The 18,996-nt window shown below is 45.4% G+C and overlaps 1 protein-coding gene across 1 annotated transcript in view; it reads right to left on the bottom strand.

Annotated features, from left to right (window-relative positions):
- IRAG1 (inositol 1,4,5-triphosphate receptor associated 1) overlaps nt 1–18,996 on the bottom strand; it is a 434,599-nt gene that overhangs the window by 128,022 nt on the left and 287,581 nt on the right. Inside the window, exon 11 of the mRNA XM_086950734.1 lies at nt 4,043–4,183. Within this exon, the coding sequence (XP_086806860.1) occupies nt 4,043–4,183 (141 nt within the window). The remainder of the gene's footprint in view (nt 1–4,042; nt 4,184–18,996) is intronic.

Here is an 18,996-nt window from a genome sequence, read left to right as displayed (position 1 = left end):
CATTAAGTCTGGACAATCACGCTTCCTTTACTGCTTCCAACATTCAGGTTCCCTGTTGCTCCCTGGGAGTCTTCAGGCTTGAGGCATTTGACTTTACTCATTTTTGCCTCCTTTTGTAGTACCTGTTGGGTTTGGTGCCTGTGGTGTTCGGGGATGGTCACTGTGGCTGTTTCTTCTGCTCCTACTTGGTTTTGAACTTGAGAGATTCGAATGTGGGCTCTCTTGCTTCCTTTTGTACTCCCTGCTGCTTGGCTGAGCATTGATTCACTGGCTGCTTGGCTGCTGTCTGACCTCCCCTCATCCTGCCTGCTTTGCTTTGTGGTTCCACTGTGTGGTCTTCCGAATTGGATTCAGTGCAGTTCTGGGTTTCCTGTTTTCATCCATTAGGTGGTTTCGCTTAGGCATCTGGTGATGTTTTCTTATTGATGCGGCTACCTAACTCTGTTGGGTAGCCTTTCAGCTATGTCAGATGTTATGGGGGGACTGCCTCCTCATATATCTTTCTTCTTTGGCCATTGCCTTCCATTGCTTTGGAGATGGTCAGTTCTTTCTTGTACTTATATGGTCTCTTTGTTTATGCTTTGGTCTTGGCTTGTCCTTCCTGTTGCTTTATTGAAGGCAGTTTAATTTGCTTCTACCTAAGTTTGACTTTGGGAGAGCTGTCCCTCTATCTGTGGTGCCTGTTGGTTTATCTTTGAACTGCTTCCTCTATTCTCTAACACTCAGTAAGAGCTGTGGTTACTCAGTGGACTCTTCCTAGTGGCTCATTCACCTGCTGTTCTATTCCAACTGCCATTGCTTATGGCAGTATGGTGCTCCTTCCTCTGGGTCATATTGTGTTACTTCAGAGTTGTTTTCGCTTGTTGGGGTTCGAACTGTGAGCTCACTGCTCTGGTATATCCCTGGACAGTAGGGAACGGAATGAGGAAGGTTTTTAGAAGGTAACACATCAATTATTCTTTACTTGAATTGATCTTCCTTGCCCTAGTACTGATGTTTTATGTTCACTTCCTTGGCCACAACCTAGATTCATAGTGCTTGGGGATTACAGGAAGTACAGCTGGGCTCCATCCCTTCATGGCTCCTCATGAGGGGAAGCGCCTGAGAGAGAGTAGAGGGACGGGAAGCAGGGACAGAAACATCTAAAGATAATGTGCTTTAGATAGGAGTAGTCGTAGTAGAAACATATGTTTATTTAGACCTCAGTCTTGGTAAACAATTTTTAAATTAGAATATTATGGTAAGATAGCACACAACACTTAACATAAAATACAGGTATAAAATACGATAAAACGTATTCATCCTACGATAAAATATGTACATTCTCAACCACCAGTGGATTAAATAAAGAGATCCACCAAGTAAATTAATTTGTCTCAGATCGACTGTAAAAACCTGTCAACAGACAATAAAAATCCCCCTATCCTTAGTCTCGTATTTTATAAACACAGGTTTTAAAAAAGACTTCTGTTGGGACAAAACCCACCAACAATCCACAAGGTTGTGAACTGAATTCCCTTTCTTGGTACGGCCACATTGGCAAATTTTCCCTTTGATTAGCTAAATACCATGACTTATTTACATCAGCACTTGATTGAGCCCACATGTAAATCTCAGGAACCTTTGACGCATCTTGATATACGGCGATCTCTCTAAGTAAGGGAAGGTTTCACCATCCATCCATGAACTTACCAGTTGGAAACAAATTGCTTTTTCTCAGGTAAGTAAGGTCCTCCTCCCTTGAAACCTGCCTTATTATTCTTTTCAATTCCACCTTACTCACTCCTATCAGGCTGATATCATCTACTATATCTATTTTTAATTCCCTACAGAGTGTTTGAATTCTCCCTCTAACTCCACAGGCCCAAGTTAGCTCGCTGTACATTATTTCCATTTTAAACAACTGGGAGATTTTAGAGGTTTACCCACTCTCTATTCATGTCCAACATTTTATTATTTCTGCATAGGCTAAGTATGTCCACCCCGGAAGGCCCGTTTCCACTCCAACAGCCTGCACCTTAATAGAAGATGAAGAGAAAGTAGCCTTTTTAGGCACCGTCCTTCTTCCAAGTGCCAATTCTTTTTAACACCCCAAGCCGACTACCTCGGCACCATATTGAAATTATGGCCATCAGCTTTGGGAGCAGGGAAGGGCCCCCATAACATAGGGCAAATTTCCTTGATCCTCTTACAGTCAAAAGTGCCTTTGCTTGTGTCAAGGCAAAGTGATCCTTCCATCCTAGATCATAGGAGAACCACACTCCTAGGTATTTGTATTTGTCCACTCTCTCTAACTTGACTTTGTTTATTACATAACTCATGCTTTTCCTATGTTCCCCATTTGGAGAACTTTGGTCTTTGCCATATTTAATTTGGAGCCTAAGTCCTGTCAAATCGAAGATCACTTAGCTATCTGCATATAGAAGACAGCTAATATGCGTGCCATTCTTTTTTGGGCTAGTAGTATTTGGATAACTTAGAACACTGCGGAGGTCGGCCAGGAATAGGGAGAACAGTGTTGGTGCCAAAACACATCCTTGTCTCAGGCCGTTCATCATGTTAATTCATTTACAGGGACCCTCCACTATCCAATTCGACTTGGGCACAATTTTCTCTGTGCAGTTCCTGCAAGATCAAAAGTAAATCTTTTGGGATCTCAGATGCCTTTAGTGCTTCCCATAGCAAGGATCGATCAACAGAATCAAATGTGAGGCTGAAGAAAAATACTCTGCAATGCTTTATGGATTTCTTAGCAATAGCCCATAAGCTAAAGCAATGATCAGTCGTCATGTGGTTCTCTTTAAAACCACCCTTTTCACAAGGGATAATAGAACTTGCCTCTGCCCACTCCTTTAACATCACCAAAAGAATCTTAGAGAAGACCTTGCCACTTATATCTAACAGATTTATTTATCAGTAATTTCCAGGTAGGCCATATTAACCTTTTTTAGATATAGGTTTAATCACTGATCCCTTCCAGCTATCTGGGAATCTTCCTGTTGAGAGTATTTCCTGAAAGAGGGTATAAAACAGAATGGACCACCAAGCAGTATTTGTTTTTACTACTACTGCAGGCAAATTATCAGGGCCAGCTGCCCTTGTAAGTTTTAGCATCTCAACTGTTTTCTTGATTGCTAGCTCAGAAAACCTCTTCTTTGTCTCCTTCTTGATCAGAAATCCAGTTGGGTGTTGAACAGTGGTAGCATCATTGTTATAGGCCTCCTCCAAGACTTCTACCCACACATCCTCCTCCACGAGTCCTTTAGCTAGGTCTCATTGTGTACGGGGGAGACAGACACCCCTCAAAAAGTAAATACTGTAGTGGAGGTGAAAAAGCGAAGCAATGATGAGTTTCAGTGAATAGTTAGCCCATTCCAAAATATGGATAAAATTCAAAATAATGTTTAGTGTTCTAAGGTTTTAGAGGTACCTGAAACATGCAAAAGTGTCCTTGATAAATTAATTAATTTGTATTTCATGATTTGCACATGCAGTTGCAAGTACTGAGTACAGGCACTGATTTTGGGGACTGAAAGCTATTTTTCATGGTCAGAGTACGTCCCAGAACAAGATAAAGAAAGGCAGAAAATCGAGAAAGAAAGTGGAAGAGAATGATAGGTAAAGGTGACTAACAGTAAGAGCAGGTATGAAAAAGTACATACAAAAGTGAAAGAAAGAGACAGGAAGTGTAGGGTGGGGGAAGAAAGAGGCATAAAGGTGAAAACAAGACTAGGCAACCTTGCTATTCGGAAACCCTGGTATTGGTCAGCTCCAGTGGTGGCCTCCTACGAAAAACCATAGACTCCTGCACTTGTTTTTCATTTTTACTAATTAAGCATTGTCCATTCATTCATTAATTCCTTTGTCAATCAGACAAATATGTTGGCTAAATGCACAGCATGAAAGCCTCCTTTAGGTTTTCTGTTTTTATTGAAAAGAACCGTCAACAATAATATTAATATCCTAGTTAAAAGAATCTTCTGGTAAATTAAATATTTTTTTCCTCCTTACTCTTTAGAGCATTTGAATAGGGCCCTCTTACTGTGATGGATGTCTTGAATGTCTCCAGTTCCTTCTCGTTATTTTCTTCCGTTAGGTTCCTTTCCCTTTCTGCTTGGTGGAGTCTGGATTCCAGTGTATAGCTGTCATTTCTGTAAGCCAAGGAAAGCTGCACAAATACATTCTGCAAGGGAACAAGAAGGGGATGTATTACCTTTCATATGCCTGTCCTGGTGAAGTATTTAACCATAAATATTATAGGACAAGCAAGAGTACCATTAGAAAATAAAATAATGTTACTATTCTTGCTGTGTAATTTTTCTTTTCTCCCATAAAACAATAGGTTTATGTACTAGCCGTCTCTTCCTACACACAGCATTACGAAGTACTGAACAGGCCTGCTCGCATGATCAGAACTGGTCAATTTTATTGAGTATTTGCAGTATTACCAGACTGGGCCTGACGATTCCCAAATACATAGGGCCCGATGTAGGTAGCCAAATACCGGTCGGTAACGGCCGATTTCGGCCGTTACCGACCGGTATTTGAAGATGGAGATAAAGGGCCAGATGTAGGTAAAAGGGATTTTCCGATTTCAAAATACCGAGGCGGGCCGAATCGGTATTCTGAAATCGGAAAACGAGATGTAGGAAAAAAACATCGAAAAAATACCGAATCGGTAGGCATCGGTATTGTGATTCGGTACGTACCGATTCGGCACGGACCGAATCGGAAAGTACCGAATCGGACACTACCGAATCGGAAATAGCCGATTCGGTAAAATCCGATTCGGCAATTACCGATTCGGAGGTCGGAAAACACACCCATGGCCAAAAAGCCCATAGGAATGCATTGAACAATCCGAATCGGAAAAAAACGATTCGGTGAAATCCGATTCGGTAAAATCCGATTCGGTAAAATCCGATACAGCCAATGAGGTGGATCCCCCCTCCCCCACCCAAGCAGGGAGTGGCAACCCTGGCAGGTGCAGCTCATTAAGAACTTTCTGGAGAGCCAGCCTGAGCTGAACACTCACAGTGAGCAGCAGTGGGAGCAGGAGGCAGAGAACTGTGGAGAGCAAGATGGCAAACACCAGTGAGAGCCAGAAGGCTGGCCAGAAGAGAAAGCCAAAGTTCAGTAGCATGAAGCTGCAGGTGTTGGTGGAGGAGGTGGTGAGGGTGCACAGGCAGCTCTTCGGGAGGCTGTCCCTCACTGTGCCGGACAGCACTAAGAGGAGGCTCTGGAGTGAGATAGCAGAAAAGGTCAACGCTGTAGGTGTCACCCCCAGGTCCCTTGATGACCTTAAAAAACGCTTTTACGATATCCGCAGCCTGACCAAACGAAAGATGGCTGAGATCCAGAGGCAAGCAGGACTGACAGGTGGAGGCAGGAACCCGGCGCCACCCCTCACTGAGCTGGAGGAACTGGTGTCCAGCACCATCAAGAGGGAGTGCGTGACAGGAATCGGGACCCTGGACAGCTCAGCCAGAGCTACAGCTACAGGTAAGAAGCATGCGCATCATGACACACCCTACCAGACACCTCCCCTTTAGACACAATGCACAGCCAAACCCCAGCCCAGTACTGTAACCAACATACAAGAGAAAAGCATCATGGTAAATGTATTCAGCAGAAGTTAGCAAAATATGGCAGTGCAGATTCACAAGATAGGAAAGAGTGGAACACATTCAAAGGAGATGCAAGGACATGTGCAATGCTTTAATTGTAGTGACTGTACTACATCGCCACTCAATTTACAAATGCTTCTTTATACCTAGGGGCACCATCAGGCGGAGCACCACAAGCTGCAGAGGCACCAGCACCAACTACCAGTGCAGTGGCAGGGCCTAGCACGAGTCAGGCTGCCGAGGAGGAGGAGGACAACACCATTGGCCTGGGTATTGAGGGAGACCTGGTAATTGACTATGACTTACTTCACTCCCCACAAATGTCAGGCACTCCCCCCTTGCTGTTCTCCCCTGAGAACTCTCCGACAAGGGCCCACCCTGCACCTACAACACCTCCTGCCACGATTATGGCTGTGGCTCCAGTAAACCCAATCCAGGGAGCAGGGGGTCAGGCCCCGGCCACCACCACACCCACACCAGTGGCACCACAGCCCACACAGCAGGGCGGCAGCAGCAGTACCCGGAGGCGTGCCATTCCCAGCACTGCAGCGCCGGCACCGGAGGGCAGTGTCTTCCAGGGCCTTGAAGGCAGCATGGTGAAAATCCAACGGCAGCAGGCAAAGTCCATCATGGCCTGCCAGCGCCAGCTCCGCCAGCACAACCTGCAGATGGGCGAGATGGTGAAAGGTTTCAAGGCTTTTGTAGACACTAACAAGGAGGTTGCTGCAGGTCTTGGCAGGCTGACCACAGCCATAACACAGTTATGCGGAAGACTTGAGGAGCATGAGGTCTCGCGCAGGCGGGATGCCCGCGTGCAAAACCGCTTCATTAGCCGCCTTGCTGCTGCAACCGCGCAACTGTGTCAGCGCGGTGCCAATATGGAGGCAAGTTTAACCCAAAACACCGCGGAGGTCACCAGGGGAATGGCCCGCATCACTACAGCCATGGAGGCTATGATAATCTCCAACACTGCCGCCAATCCAGCCCTGGACCTGGGGGATGCTGGGGACAGCAGCAGCCGCAGCAGCCCGGCCAGCGCTGCGTCGAAGCCGCGCAGGAGCACCAGGCGCTCCGCAGAAGCCGCAGGACATTCGGAAGGGGGTGAGGCACACCCCAGTGGGGCTGCCAAGCGCTCCAAGAAGTAGGCTTGCCAGGGCGGGTGAGGCAACCCGGACCTTAGACATTTGTTTTCTTTACTTTTACATTTTATTTTGTTGCACATCAGTGCAGTAACGGTGTTGCAACATTATTAAATTTTGCTTTTCCCCACAACCATTTACCTGTCTGTGCATCTGTACTCACTCAGAAATAGTTTTCTGTAATCTCCTCACGTCTGTATCTGCCATCACTTGGCGTAGACACCCCAGCAGGCTGTGTTAGTGGCACAGCATCGTCGTCGTCATGGTCCTCGTAGTCAGACAACTCCACCTCAGTGCCCTTCTTCACCGCAAGGTTGTGTAACATTGCACAGACAGCTATGATCTTGCAGCAGGTGATGGGGGTATACTGCCTTGCACCTCCACTCTTGTGCAGGCATCTGAATCTACTTTTCCAGATGCCAAAGGTCCGTTCAACGACATTCCTTGTGCTTTTGTGGGCCCGGTTATACCTCCTTTGGCTGGGTGTGGAGGGGTTGAGGTAGGGGGTGAGTATGAAAGAGCGGAGGGCATATGCACTGTCGCCTGGAAGGAAAAGGGGTAACATTACTCACATGCATACATGTATTACACCTAGCTACTTTGTGTTATGGGGGTCTGATGATGTGTCTCACCTAGGAGGTATCCTTCACCGAATTCGCCAGCCATCAGCCGTGCATAGATGCCGCTCTGTTGAAAAATGTAGGAGTCGTGGGTACTCCCTGGGAATTTTGCTACCAGGTCTGTGATGGTGCACTTCGCATTGCAGATCACCTGCACGTTGATGGAGTGCGTAGACTTCCGATTGCGGTATATGTATTCTGTGTCAGCTGGGGGGCAAATCGGAATGTGCGTGCCATCTATGCAGCCAATGATTTGGGGAAATTGTACCATCTGGTAGAAGTCAGCTTTAGTTTGTAGCAGTTCTGCGTGGGTTGCAGGGAAAGAGATGTATTGGTCCATCCTGTGTATCATGGCGTCAAGGAATGTGTGGAAGAACCTTGACAGGCTGCTCTGGGTCACCCCTCCTACCGCTGCAACTCCACTTTGATAGCTGCCAGACGCAAGCAGGTGTAGGCTGCATAGCACCTGGACGTGTGCTGGGATGGCGTGTGCCCTTGGGGTGGGGTGGTCCAACAATGGTTTGAGGTCCCTGATGAGCTCAAGAATGGTGTCAGAGTCCAGCCTGTATCTCTGTAGGATCTCTGCCTCTGTGAGCATGAACAGGGTTATCCTCTGTCTGTAGACCTGGTCCTCTCTTTGCCATTCTCTCTGTCCTTCCTGCTGTAGCCGTAGCCGCCTCGCAATGACATAAAAAGCTGCCATCCTGCAAGTTACAATGCATTTTGGGTCTGTTTTTATGGGTTGGAGTTGGTTACCACCTGATTGTAATCCATGGTAAATACCGAGTGAATACTACCGATTTTGAGCCGAAATCGGTGTTTCTGTGCTTCCCTACATCTCCCCATCTGTCCGAATCGGGGACTTTCCTGATCGGTGATTCTACCGAATCGGTAGATTCTCCGATTCGGCTTATGTCCGATTCGGTGTCATTACCGAATCGGTACAAGGACCGAATCGGATATTTTCCGAATCGGTGTCACTACCGATTCGGTACATGGACCGAATCGGATATTTTCCGAATCGGTGTCACTACCGATTCGGAACATGGACCGAATCGGTATTTGAATCCGATTCGGTGTGTTACCGATTCGTTACATTTCCGATTTTCGGTATGTACGTATCGGATTATTTTCTATTCGGTCGTCATTCCGAATCGGTTTTTGGACCTATTTGGACGTTTTTCTTTGCCCCACATCTCGATGGCAGTATACCGATCGGTAAGGGCCAAAAATCGGTATTTTCGGCCGTTACCGATCGGTAACGGCCTACCTACATCGGGCCCCAAATGTACTTGTATTACACGTGCAAAGCATGGTTCTGCTGGGTTTTAAATGTATATGGTATTACTTTATTGTTTGATCTCAGAATAAAATGAGGCAGCAGGTGGCTTTAGAGCAACGAAAAGAGAGCCGAAAAGAGTCTACTGTGAAAATGCAGTGTTTGGTGGAAATAATGCATGATGCCGAATCCTCTCCCAAAACCCTAAAAATGAGGTTCACATCTGAGTGCAAGATTCACATTGTCATTGGGGCAAATGTCCCTCTCTCAGTGAATGTTTGTCCAAGAAAAATAACATGCTTCGTCTGTCCTCCTTTTAGCGCTTTCAACATTTGATAGCTGGAAAATAACCTTTGTGGAACTTTGCATATTTTTCCCAAGAACTATACAATACACACCACAGAAAAACCTTTCAAAGTACTTTAATCGTGACAGTGTGTAGTGAAAAGCTATAAACATTATGTACGTGGTACACAGTTAATATTTTATGTAGATTGTGTATCTCTCCAGTGTCCTTGGAGCCTTCTCTATCCCCAGGGCCATCACTGTGCCCTAGCTGCCTCCTTCAGTGTGTAAGAAGGAACTGTGGAAGAGCCACACTAAAATACAAGCATGGCTGTGCATTGTGCACGAGAGCTGTAGCAAGTGTGTGTAGTAGGTGTGATATTTAAGTGCACTAAGTTATTACCCCTGCTTCTCTGCACTCGCATCTATGGGCATCAAGCTGCAGGGATTTATCTTGGAAGCAATACTACTCAGGTCACGTGCCTGGCCTGCTAGAGACAGCACTAGCAAACATCAAAGCAGTGTTTTCTGTACATGGCAGCTTCTTGTTTTATGACCACAGACACAGGTTACCACAATTACATAAATGATCAAAGGCAAACATGCCGCGTGCCAGGTATTCTTTACTTTTCCTGGAAGAAAAACACATTTTTGAGGGAAACAAGGCTGTCTTTGCAGAGCTGCCAAATAAGATTTGGGAACACTGATTCTGTAGACAGGTGGTAGCGTTTCTCATCTGGATTTACAGTGTTCTGAAGTGGACGGAAAGTGGAATGTTGGTCCTTTATAAACCATTTCAACGAATCAGGGTTTTGGTGTCTCGAAAATATAGCTACTGCAACGTCATGCTGTATGAACCTGCCATTCATGTTTCCCAATCAGGTTATCCGTTTTTGTTGAACCCTTCAGGTGGGTTGCTGACCCTGTTTTTATATATCAACAAAAAGAAGGGGACTGGGAGCACTTATAGGTCCAGTATACATGCCCCTAGAGCATATACATTCAAAAGAGTATGCAGTCCCTTAAAATATAACAAGCGAGAAATAGAGGATCAGTTGGTATATCTATATGTCCAAAGGTTGGAGTTTGAATCTCCCACCTTTTGAACTAGGGCCCTCACACACCCGGCAGGGTGTCATGCTTCACCATGGGGCTTGCCGACGTTACAATGCCTGACGGGCATCTTATGAGGGGCTCTTTATCGGAGATCTTTTGTTCCCAAACCGTAATGTGATGTGCTAGTGTAGGACCGTGGAGTGTAGACGTGTGTCAGGAGTGTGTGAATGTTGCAAGAAAAATTAAAAGGAGACTAAGTAGTACTCTAAATAAGTTTTAGTCAGTGAGTCTACTTGTCCTGGTTAAAAGCAGAGTTAGCACATCACCAACATAATGTTCAGTGTTTTCTAAAAAAATTAGGGTCAGCATGTTTTTTGCTTTATTTGTCACACCAGTGATCAATTCAATTCATTGGGATTGGAAGTAAAATGACCATCTACACAGTGATTGGTGTCCTAATTAGTAAAAGATGTAAACCAAGCACTTGAACAACCTAAAAGTGAAACCTTGAGATAATACCGACCTAAAAAGACATATTAGCATATATCAATAAAACTCCTCAATACAATAGAGCATGCAGTAAAGTTCTTTTCGTGTAATTAGTTTAAAGATGCATGTGAGACGCAATGGAAAGGCAGAGAAGCGTGGTAGGCAAGTGGCACACATCTAAAGGCAAAAGCAGGCAGGGCGGCTTATGAAACACCATGACAGGAAGTACGTTTCAAGACTCGCCCATCTTGGGCAGCTAACCAACTATATCAAATGCTGGCAGAGTGAATGCTAAATTGTAGTGTCCTAGTATGGGGGGATAAGGGATAATCAAAAGTATAATCCAGCAGTAGGTTATCAATAAATAATATAGCAGAATGGCAGAGTTTTAGCGTTAGGAGGAAGATGAGTCTCCCAAGCGTGACAATGGAGCAGTTTTACTTACAGTTTTGAAGCAGCTCAAAGACTGGATTACCTACCCTTGCTCTATCAGGATAATCACAGCACCGAGTCGGCCCTCACCGTAGTGCTGGATAATATCCGCACCCGAGTTGATAGGGGCCAGACCACCCTCCTCATCATGTTAGATCTTACAGCTGCGTTTGATACCCTCTCTCCCTCGGTGTTAACATCTCACCTGAGGGAGATTGGGGTGGAGGGGTCTGCTCTTAGTTTGCTGACTTCCTTCTTAAACCAGAGGGAATAGAGAGTGATGCTGGGGGAGTTTCTATCTCCATCCCTGTCTGTGCAATGTGGGGTCCCCCAGGGGTCGGCATTAAGTCCGACCCTTTTCAACATCTATGTGACCCCACTTGCCAGACTGATAAGATCTTTCGGGATGGAGGTAGTCTCCTATGCCGACGATACCAAGATCCTGGTCTCCCTCTCCCAGTCTATCAACGAGGCTGCCTCCAATTTTAGATCCTGTTTAAAGGCAGTCGCGCAATGGATGACTCACAATTCATTAAAACTTAATGGTGAGAAGACGGAGATCTTGGTGTTTGGGGGAAAGGAAGATATCTGGTCGGCAAACTGGTGGCCTGCCTCATTGGGAGTTTGTCCGGTACCCGCCACTCTGGCTAAAAACTTAGGAGTTTTGATCGACCCTACCCTCAATATGCGTCAGCAGGTGAACAGAACAGTTTCCACGTGTTGGGGCATTATTCACATATTGAGGAAGATCAAACATTATTTATCCCAGCAGGCCAGAAAGCAAGTCGTGGTTGCACTCATAGGCTCCCGACTTGACTATTGTAATGTGCTGTATGCAGGACTCAACAGGGGGTTGCTGCAGCGCCTACAAATGGTCCAAAATGTGGCGGCTAAGTTTGTGTTGGACTTACCGAAACGTGCGTCAGCCACTTCCGCTAGGAAAGCGCTCCATTGGCTCCCCATTGAGGACAGGATCCCTTTTAAAATCCTGTGCCTAACTTTTGGCGCCTTAGCGAAAAACAGGTCAGTAGGTATTGGGGCTCTTTTGGCCCCCTACAGCTCTCGAGGAATCTGCGCTCTGCCAACAAATCTCTGCTATCTGTACCACGCATTCGCAGAGCTAAATGGGGTGGCAGAGCTTTCTTCACCATAGCCCCAAAAATGTGGAATGCTCTTCCGGTGGAAATTAAGGCCCTTTCCACTCTGCAGTCTTTCAGAAAAGCCTTGAAGACACGGCTATTTGCCATAGCATACCCGTAGTTTTGCTTCTGCCTTTTTTGTGATTTATTTTTGATAGGCGCCTTGATGCCTTCGGGTTTTAGTTGCGCGATATAAATTTTCTTTCATTTCATTTCATTTCACAGGTTAGTGGGAAGCAAAGTTGAGTAATTGCTTGCAATCAACAAAGCTGGCACCGGAAGCCTGCATCACGGCGAAAGGCAGGCGTGTCAGCCGTGCCATGGTGGGCGAGGCCGGTTGTTGAGAAGAAACAGGTGGGGAAGAGGACGTGTGGGCACGCCTCCTCATGTCTGCAATTTCTGAGGTTAGAAGTCAGGCCTCAGTAAAATTGGATGCCATGTTGGAGTATGGAATGGGTAATTCAACAGGGACTGTGGGGACTTAGTTCGATGTGCTTCCCAAGGACACAAGCCACAGTGACAATGGTGTTATGAAAGTTTAAGGTACTATTACAAAATCCATTAAAGTAGAGATAGAAGATGGGGCCAGATTCTAGTAGCCTCACAACATAAGTGTAGGCAGCACCACAACAGCCTACAGAGTTACCTGGTGATCATGGAAACAGAGGTAATAATGTGTGGTGAACGAGATGCCTCGCTCATGTCAATGCATGGGTATTGGCTAGTGGGTGATAAAGTGGCCAGAAAGGACTTGATCCATCTGTGTACAAATGTACAAAATATAGGTCAGTATATGCAGACTCTTGAGAACTGTGTAGTAAGGTGAAGCGGGAGCTCTATTTATTCAATTCACTCCAAGGAATGTCCTCATTCAATCCCTGTTTGTCAGTGGAGAGGCAATAAATCCAATTTGCTCTCTCCTGAAAAGGGCGTTCTTGCTCCTAAATGGGTGTGCCTCAATGATAGTCCGATTCAGAAAAGGGGGTGGTGATGGACAGAGTATCTGAATTAAGCAGAACACTCCTACCCAGTCAACAGATCAGGGCTTGATCCATCACCGTTTTTTAGCTCACTGCACCATCCCAGCTCAGAACCTGGCTACATGCAAATTAGTCTGTCCCTGAGGTTCTGAGCTGGGATGGTGCAGTGGGCTAAAAAACGGTGATGGATCAAGCCCTGATCTGTTGACTGGGTACGCGTGTTCTGCTTAATTCAGATACTCTGTCCATCACCACCCCCTTTTCTGAATCAATGATAGTCCACCATAGATTGTCAGGTGTGTGTCCCTTCTGTTCAAAGTGTGTGCACATCTTGATTTTGAGTCTGTGGCACTGGATGTTACTGCAGTGTTCCATAATACATGTTTTTACTGCTCTTGTGGTCACACCAATGTATCGTAAATTACAAGGGCATGTTAGTGTATATATGCAATTGCTAGTGTTGCAGTTGGTGTATTTTTTTCTGGACCCAATTGAACGTATTGGATAATCTAATTATCTTAGTAGTCTCAGTGAAAGCACAGGCGGTGCAGGACCCACATGAGTTGTGTCCTGCCACTAGTGGAAGGTCCCAAAAAGGTATCTAGTCTTGTTGGGTGAAAGGTGGTGGTCTAGTGTGTATGAGCATGTCTTTCATATTCCTCATGCATTAGAATGCAAACCAAGGCAGGGGAAATGTCAGTTTACCAGTTTGTAAAATGACCCAGTGTTTTTGACTATCTTGTGAATTATATTGGAAGCTGGTGTAGGTGGTGACACATGTTAATGCTTCTGTCACTTGTCTCTGATTGTGTTGAAGCAGTGCTTCTCTGTTATTGTTTCCGGCCCGTTTCTTGGCCACCTGACACTATGTGTAGGGTATTCACATATGCTGAGATTGTGTGCAAGTTGGTCTGCCTTAGTGTTGTAGTCCAGTAGGGTACTGCAACTGCGGCGTAGCCATAGAAGCTGTCCAAAAGGAAGGTTTTTTCTAAGGGCTTTTGGATGGTGGCTGCTGTATGGGAGAAGACTATTGTAGTCCGTGGGTTTTTTCGTAAACTGTGGTGGTAAGCTGACCATCTGTTAATGTAATTATGAGGTCTAGAAAGGGAATGTTGTTATTCAATATGGTATTGGAGAAATGAAGGTAAGGACTGAAGGTGTTGATCCATACATAAAAGTTCTCACATGTCGCCCTTTTGCCTTTCCAAACTATCAGAATGTCATCAATGTATCTACGCCGTAACAATATGTTGGCATGGTAGGAGTTAGATTCATAGAAGATCATTTCCCTTTCGAAAACAGCCATGTAAAGGCAGGCCAGACTATGGGCAAATGTGCGTCCCATAAATGTCCAATGGGTCTGGTGATACAAGTTGCTTTTCGAACTGAAATAAGTTTTCAGTTAAGGCTACTGTGGCACACTCCATGATGATGCTGACTGGTGCAGATGAATTCCAGTCCTCAGCTAGAAAGGCACTCTCTACCACCTCTAGTGCAGCTGTCTGGGGAATGTTAGTGTACATTGATTCTACGTCCAAAGTGACCAATGTGTCAATCTAATTTGTGGTTGTTAGACCTGGCACCATTGGCGTGGGGTCCCCTTCCATTTTTTGCTGTTGCCTCGTGTATTTTTGCTGGGGTTATATGCTTTGGTCACTGTGCCACTGCTATCCAGTGCCACAGTGCAAGTGCTCCCTATTGTAAATTGATGTATTAATCAGTGGTTCCATGTTTGGCTATTTGGTTTACTTGTCAGACCCTAGTCTGGTGCACTGAGTGTGCCCAGGGCGTGTAAATCCAAATGCTGCTGGTGGGCCTGCAGCACTGGTTGTGCCCCCCACAAAAGCAGACTTGTAAAATGTGTCTAAGGTCTGCCATTGCAGAGCCTGCGTGCAGTCTGGTACTGTCATGCTGACTGGGCAAGTGCACCCACTTGCCAGTCCCTAAACCTTCCCTTTTCTTCATATCAGTCACCCCTATGGTAGGCCCAAGGGCAGGGTGCATTGTAAGTTTAAGGTAGGGCAAGCCCTGATGTGTGTGGCATGTCCTAATAGTGAATTACTGCTATTTTCGTGTTTCACTATTGCAAGGCTACCTGTTCTCCATAGGCCAGAATGGGCTTTTAGAGTTAATACATTTTTTAATCCTAACTGTCTCGGAGAACATGGTAGAAATTCGAGTTTAGTATGCCTGAACTCAGATTAATAAAATACATCTTTTAGTGAAGATAGTTTTAATATTCTGTGTTTTCAAATAACACTTTTAGAAAGTAAGTATTTACTTGTCTAACCATTGAACACTGCCTCTGCTAGGTTGTGTATTCCTATGTCTGGTTCTGTGAGTGACAGGGCTGGGGAATTCCAGGATACAGGCTGAGTCACCCAGTGGTGAATAGAGAAATATGCATCTAGATGGGAGGGAGGACATGCACCTGAACCTTGAATAGGGCTGTGCCTGCCTTCCACAATGCTGGCTCCACCCCCTGGGGAGCGACTGATGTCTCTGCCCTGCACACTGAAAGAAGAGAAGGAGTCCGGTAAACAAAGTGCTCCAGGACAGTACTTGCCTTCCACAATGCTGGCTCCACCTCCTGTGGGGCATCTGATGTGCCTGCCCTGCACTGTTAAAGGAAAGGAGGAGTCTGGTAAACAGAGTGCTTCAGAACTGGTTTGGGCTGGGAAAAGGCCCCTCTCCCCTCAGAGAACAAAGGATTTTGGGGTAAAAATATTGGGACCCTGATCCCATGACATTAGATCACTTTGGACTACAAGAAGAAACCTTTACTGAGGAGAGGAACCTGAAGAAACTGAGGAGAGACTATTCCCAAGCTGAAGTGCTGCTTGGGGGATTGGCCTGCAGTGGTTGCCTTACTGCCCAACGAAGGAGAAAGGAACTTTGTGTACTTTGCTTTCAACTTGTGAAGGATGTCCAAGGGCTTGGAAAAGAGCTTGCCTCCTGCTGAAGTCTCAGGGACAACAGACTTCACCCCCTAGCTCTCCAGAGTTCTTTGGAAGTGGCTGCTGTTGTTTTGGGACTTCTGAGGGACTGTGTGTCGCAAAGGAGCTGGAAGCCCGACTTAACGAGAAGAAGCATGTCGCCGTCTCTCTGAAGGAGGGTGTCACTGCTGGAACTGTCGCACTGCACCGCATCGGAGAGAAGCGTGACACAATGAAGAGGAAGCGTGTCGCTGCTGCTGCTGTAACTCCAAAGGAGGCTGTCGCCACTGTAGTTGTCGCACTGCACGGCATCAGGAGAAGAATCTCTCAACGAGGTCGGAGCATGTCGCTGCAACTCCGAAGGAGGGTGTCGCCGCTGGAACTGTTGCACTGCACTGCATCGACTAAGAGCATCTCGCATCCCCAAGAAGCGCGCCACCGTCGGAGCTGCTGCCGTCGCATCTTGGATGTCGACGCTTTAGTTGTTTCATCGAGCGGAAGCTTCACGCATCGTGGGAGAAGAGCGTCGCCGCTGGAGCTGCTGCCGTCGCATCGTAAGGGTGTGTCCGATGCAGTCTATGCATCGAACCGAGAACTTCTCGCATCTCCGAGAAGAGTGCCGCATCTGGAAGATCTTCACATCTTTATTTCTTTGTATCTGAACTTTGCTGCATTTCCCATTGCTGCGACATTGCTTGTCATGGAAGCGCAACGCAACCTAAGGTACATTGACGCAGAGTGTTGCATCTATGAACTGAACTGAACTAAGCTTAAATCTACCATCTTAAAGTAATCATAGTGTGTATTTTTGTCGTTTATGGTCTTGTGGTAACTCTATATAAAGTCTACTTATTTTTTTATATAAAACCTGTCACTGGGCTACTGTATGTGGCCACAACTGCTTAACCTACAACAACTCTGAAGTAAAGCCATTCTGCTTGTGCCAAGCTACCAAGGGGGTGAGCAGTGGTTATTTTAGGAGTGCAATCCCTTTATCATGACTAGAGGAGAAAGTCCCTATTTGTCACACGCACCTACCTGTGCCAACTAGAGACCCCCAAATCTAACAGTGGTGTAGCTTTTCTCAAAGAGCAGACGGACATCCCTAGTGTCCTGTAAGAATGAGTTGTAGAAAGGGGTCACAAAAGGGGGACGGGTGCTCCAGGAGGGAGTTATTCCCTGATACAATCGGTCGTTCAGGTGGCGGATGGAGACCCATGTGAATGTTCAGTAAGATGTAGCATTCCCTATTGATAAGGAAGTCAGCTTTGTTCCTACTAATCCAACCCTGAGGTTCTGCTTTAGAGACCATGGCAGTAATCTGAGTGGTCAAGCAAACGGTGTGGTTACTGGCAAAATATTGTAAAAACAAAGGGTGCACACTATCTCTTTTGTGGATCCTATCATGTGCCTACGGCAGATGTGCTATTGTGTTCATCAATTTTGAACTTGCTTAGTTTAACAGTTTGTCTTATTTTACTTTATCGAATGAGTCAAACAAACTATGCTTTATATGATATGTTGTTAGTGAATGACAACTTTTTTTAATTTCATGCAATTGAATGTAATTGAATGCATTTTAATATTTCTTTTAACTGTATATTTCAGATATAATCTGTGGCTCCTGAAGAAGGCGTTTTCAGAAACGCCGAAACACGCGTCGAGAAAGTATTGTTTGCCACTCGTTGTTTCTTTTAAATATTATGTGATTATATTTTTTATGAAAATTGTATAAATTATGTTTTTCTGGTCCTTGTTATTTTTTATGTAACATTAATGTATGTATGTATGTGTTTTTTTTACATGAATACCTGGTAAATGGAATAAAGTTTTTATATCTGAATAAATTTGTTAGTATCTTTTATGCCAATAACCTTCCCTCTTGCTTGTTAGAATTGTGCAATTATTTACACACACATCAATTTTGTAACACCAAGGAGTGAGGTCCTGGGACGTGGGGGCAGCTGGACCAAATAATTCAGTACACAAAAAAGTTGCTGGCCCCACACTTAACTTTTTATCTCCAAAGCTAAGAGAAACAAACAAATCCTAGTCGTGAGTTTGTTGGGTATATTTATTTTTACCCTTTTGAATTCATACTTTCATTTTTCGGTTTTTCAATTTTCATGAATGAGAAAGAACACTGTACATTAAATACACATTTACACATATATACAAAACAATTTCACATATTACATATATACACATTTTGATACAATCTTCATCTATACTTCACTACTTTTTATCCACAAATAATTACTCTTTGTACGATAGTTGTCAAGTAGTAGTAACTAAACAAAAACCACAATAATGAGCAAAGTCTTGCTAAAAGAAAGTTCAAATAAGACTTCAAGCTATAGTTTTAGTCAAATTCACAATCAATGTAATTATTTTGTCCTTCCTTTATGCCGACGCATTTCGAATCCGGAGTAAACAATTGCCAGATTCTCATCGGGGCTCTGTTGTTTTTGGTTGTCTATAAGATATAGAAGAAGGGGATTTATTATAGTTCTCTATTTCTACATGTTCGCCTACCGATATCTAGCCTACAGTCCATCTAGCGGAGTGCTTCGTGGGGATGCGTGTCAAAGCAGGATCGAGGGGAGTACATGATATTTGGCCCCCTTTCCAGTGTTGGGTCCGGGCATAACTAAGGACTTCCCCCGGAATCGGCGGGCGGCTCCCGGGGAGCGGCAGAGATTTTGTTTAGCCCTTTGGTGACTCTTCCCTGGGAAGCCTGCCTTGACTTTTTGGGTCCTTGCTGTGAATCCTGTTGCGCCCTGGTGTAGGGCCCGGTCCCGAGGTGAGGTGAAGAAGGACGAGGCCGGATCAGCTACGATGGCGGCTGGTACCCTCTTACGCAGACCACATCCGGATAGAAAAGCTGCCGTGCTGGAGAGTTCAGGGGTCTGGCGGCACGAGAAAGAGCCTACGTCCAAAGATATATTGGCTGCTCTAACGACCCTGCATGCGACCCTGATCCGTAACGCCCGGGACCTGGGAAGAAGGATGGC

This window comes from Lissotriton vulgaris, unplaced genomic scaffold (genome assembly GCF_964263255.1).
Source record: "Lissotriton vulgaris unplaced genomic scaffold, aLisVul1.2 SCAFFOLD_998, whole genome shotgun sequence".
NCBI lineage: Eukaryota > Metazoa > Chordata > Amphibia > Caudata > Salamandridae > Lissotriton > Lissotriton vulgaris.
The sequence above is the reverse complement of the archived record's forward strand: the minus strand, read 5'-3'. Positions and strand labels throughout refer to the sequence as shown.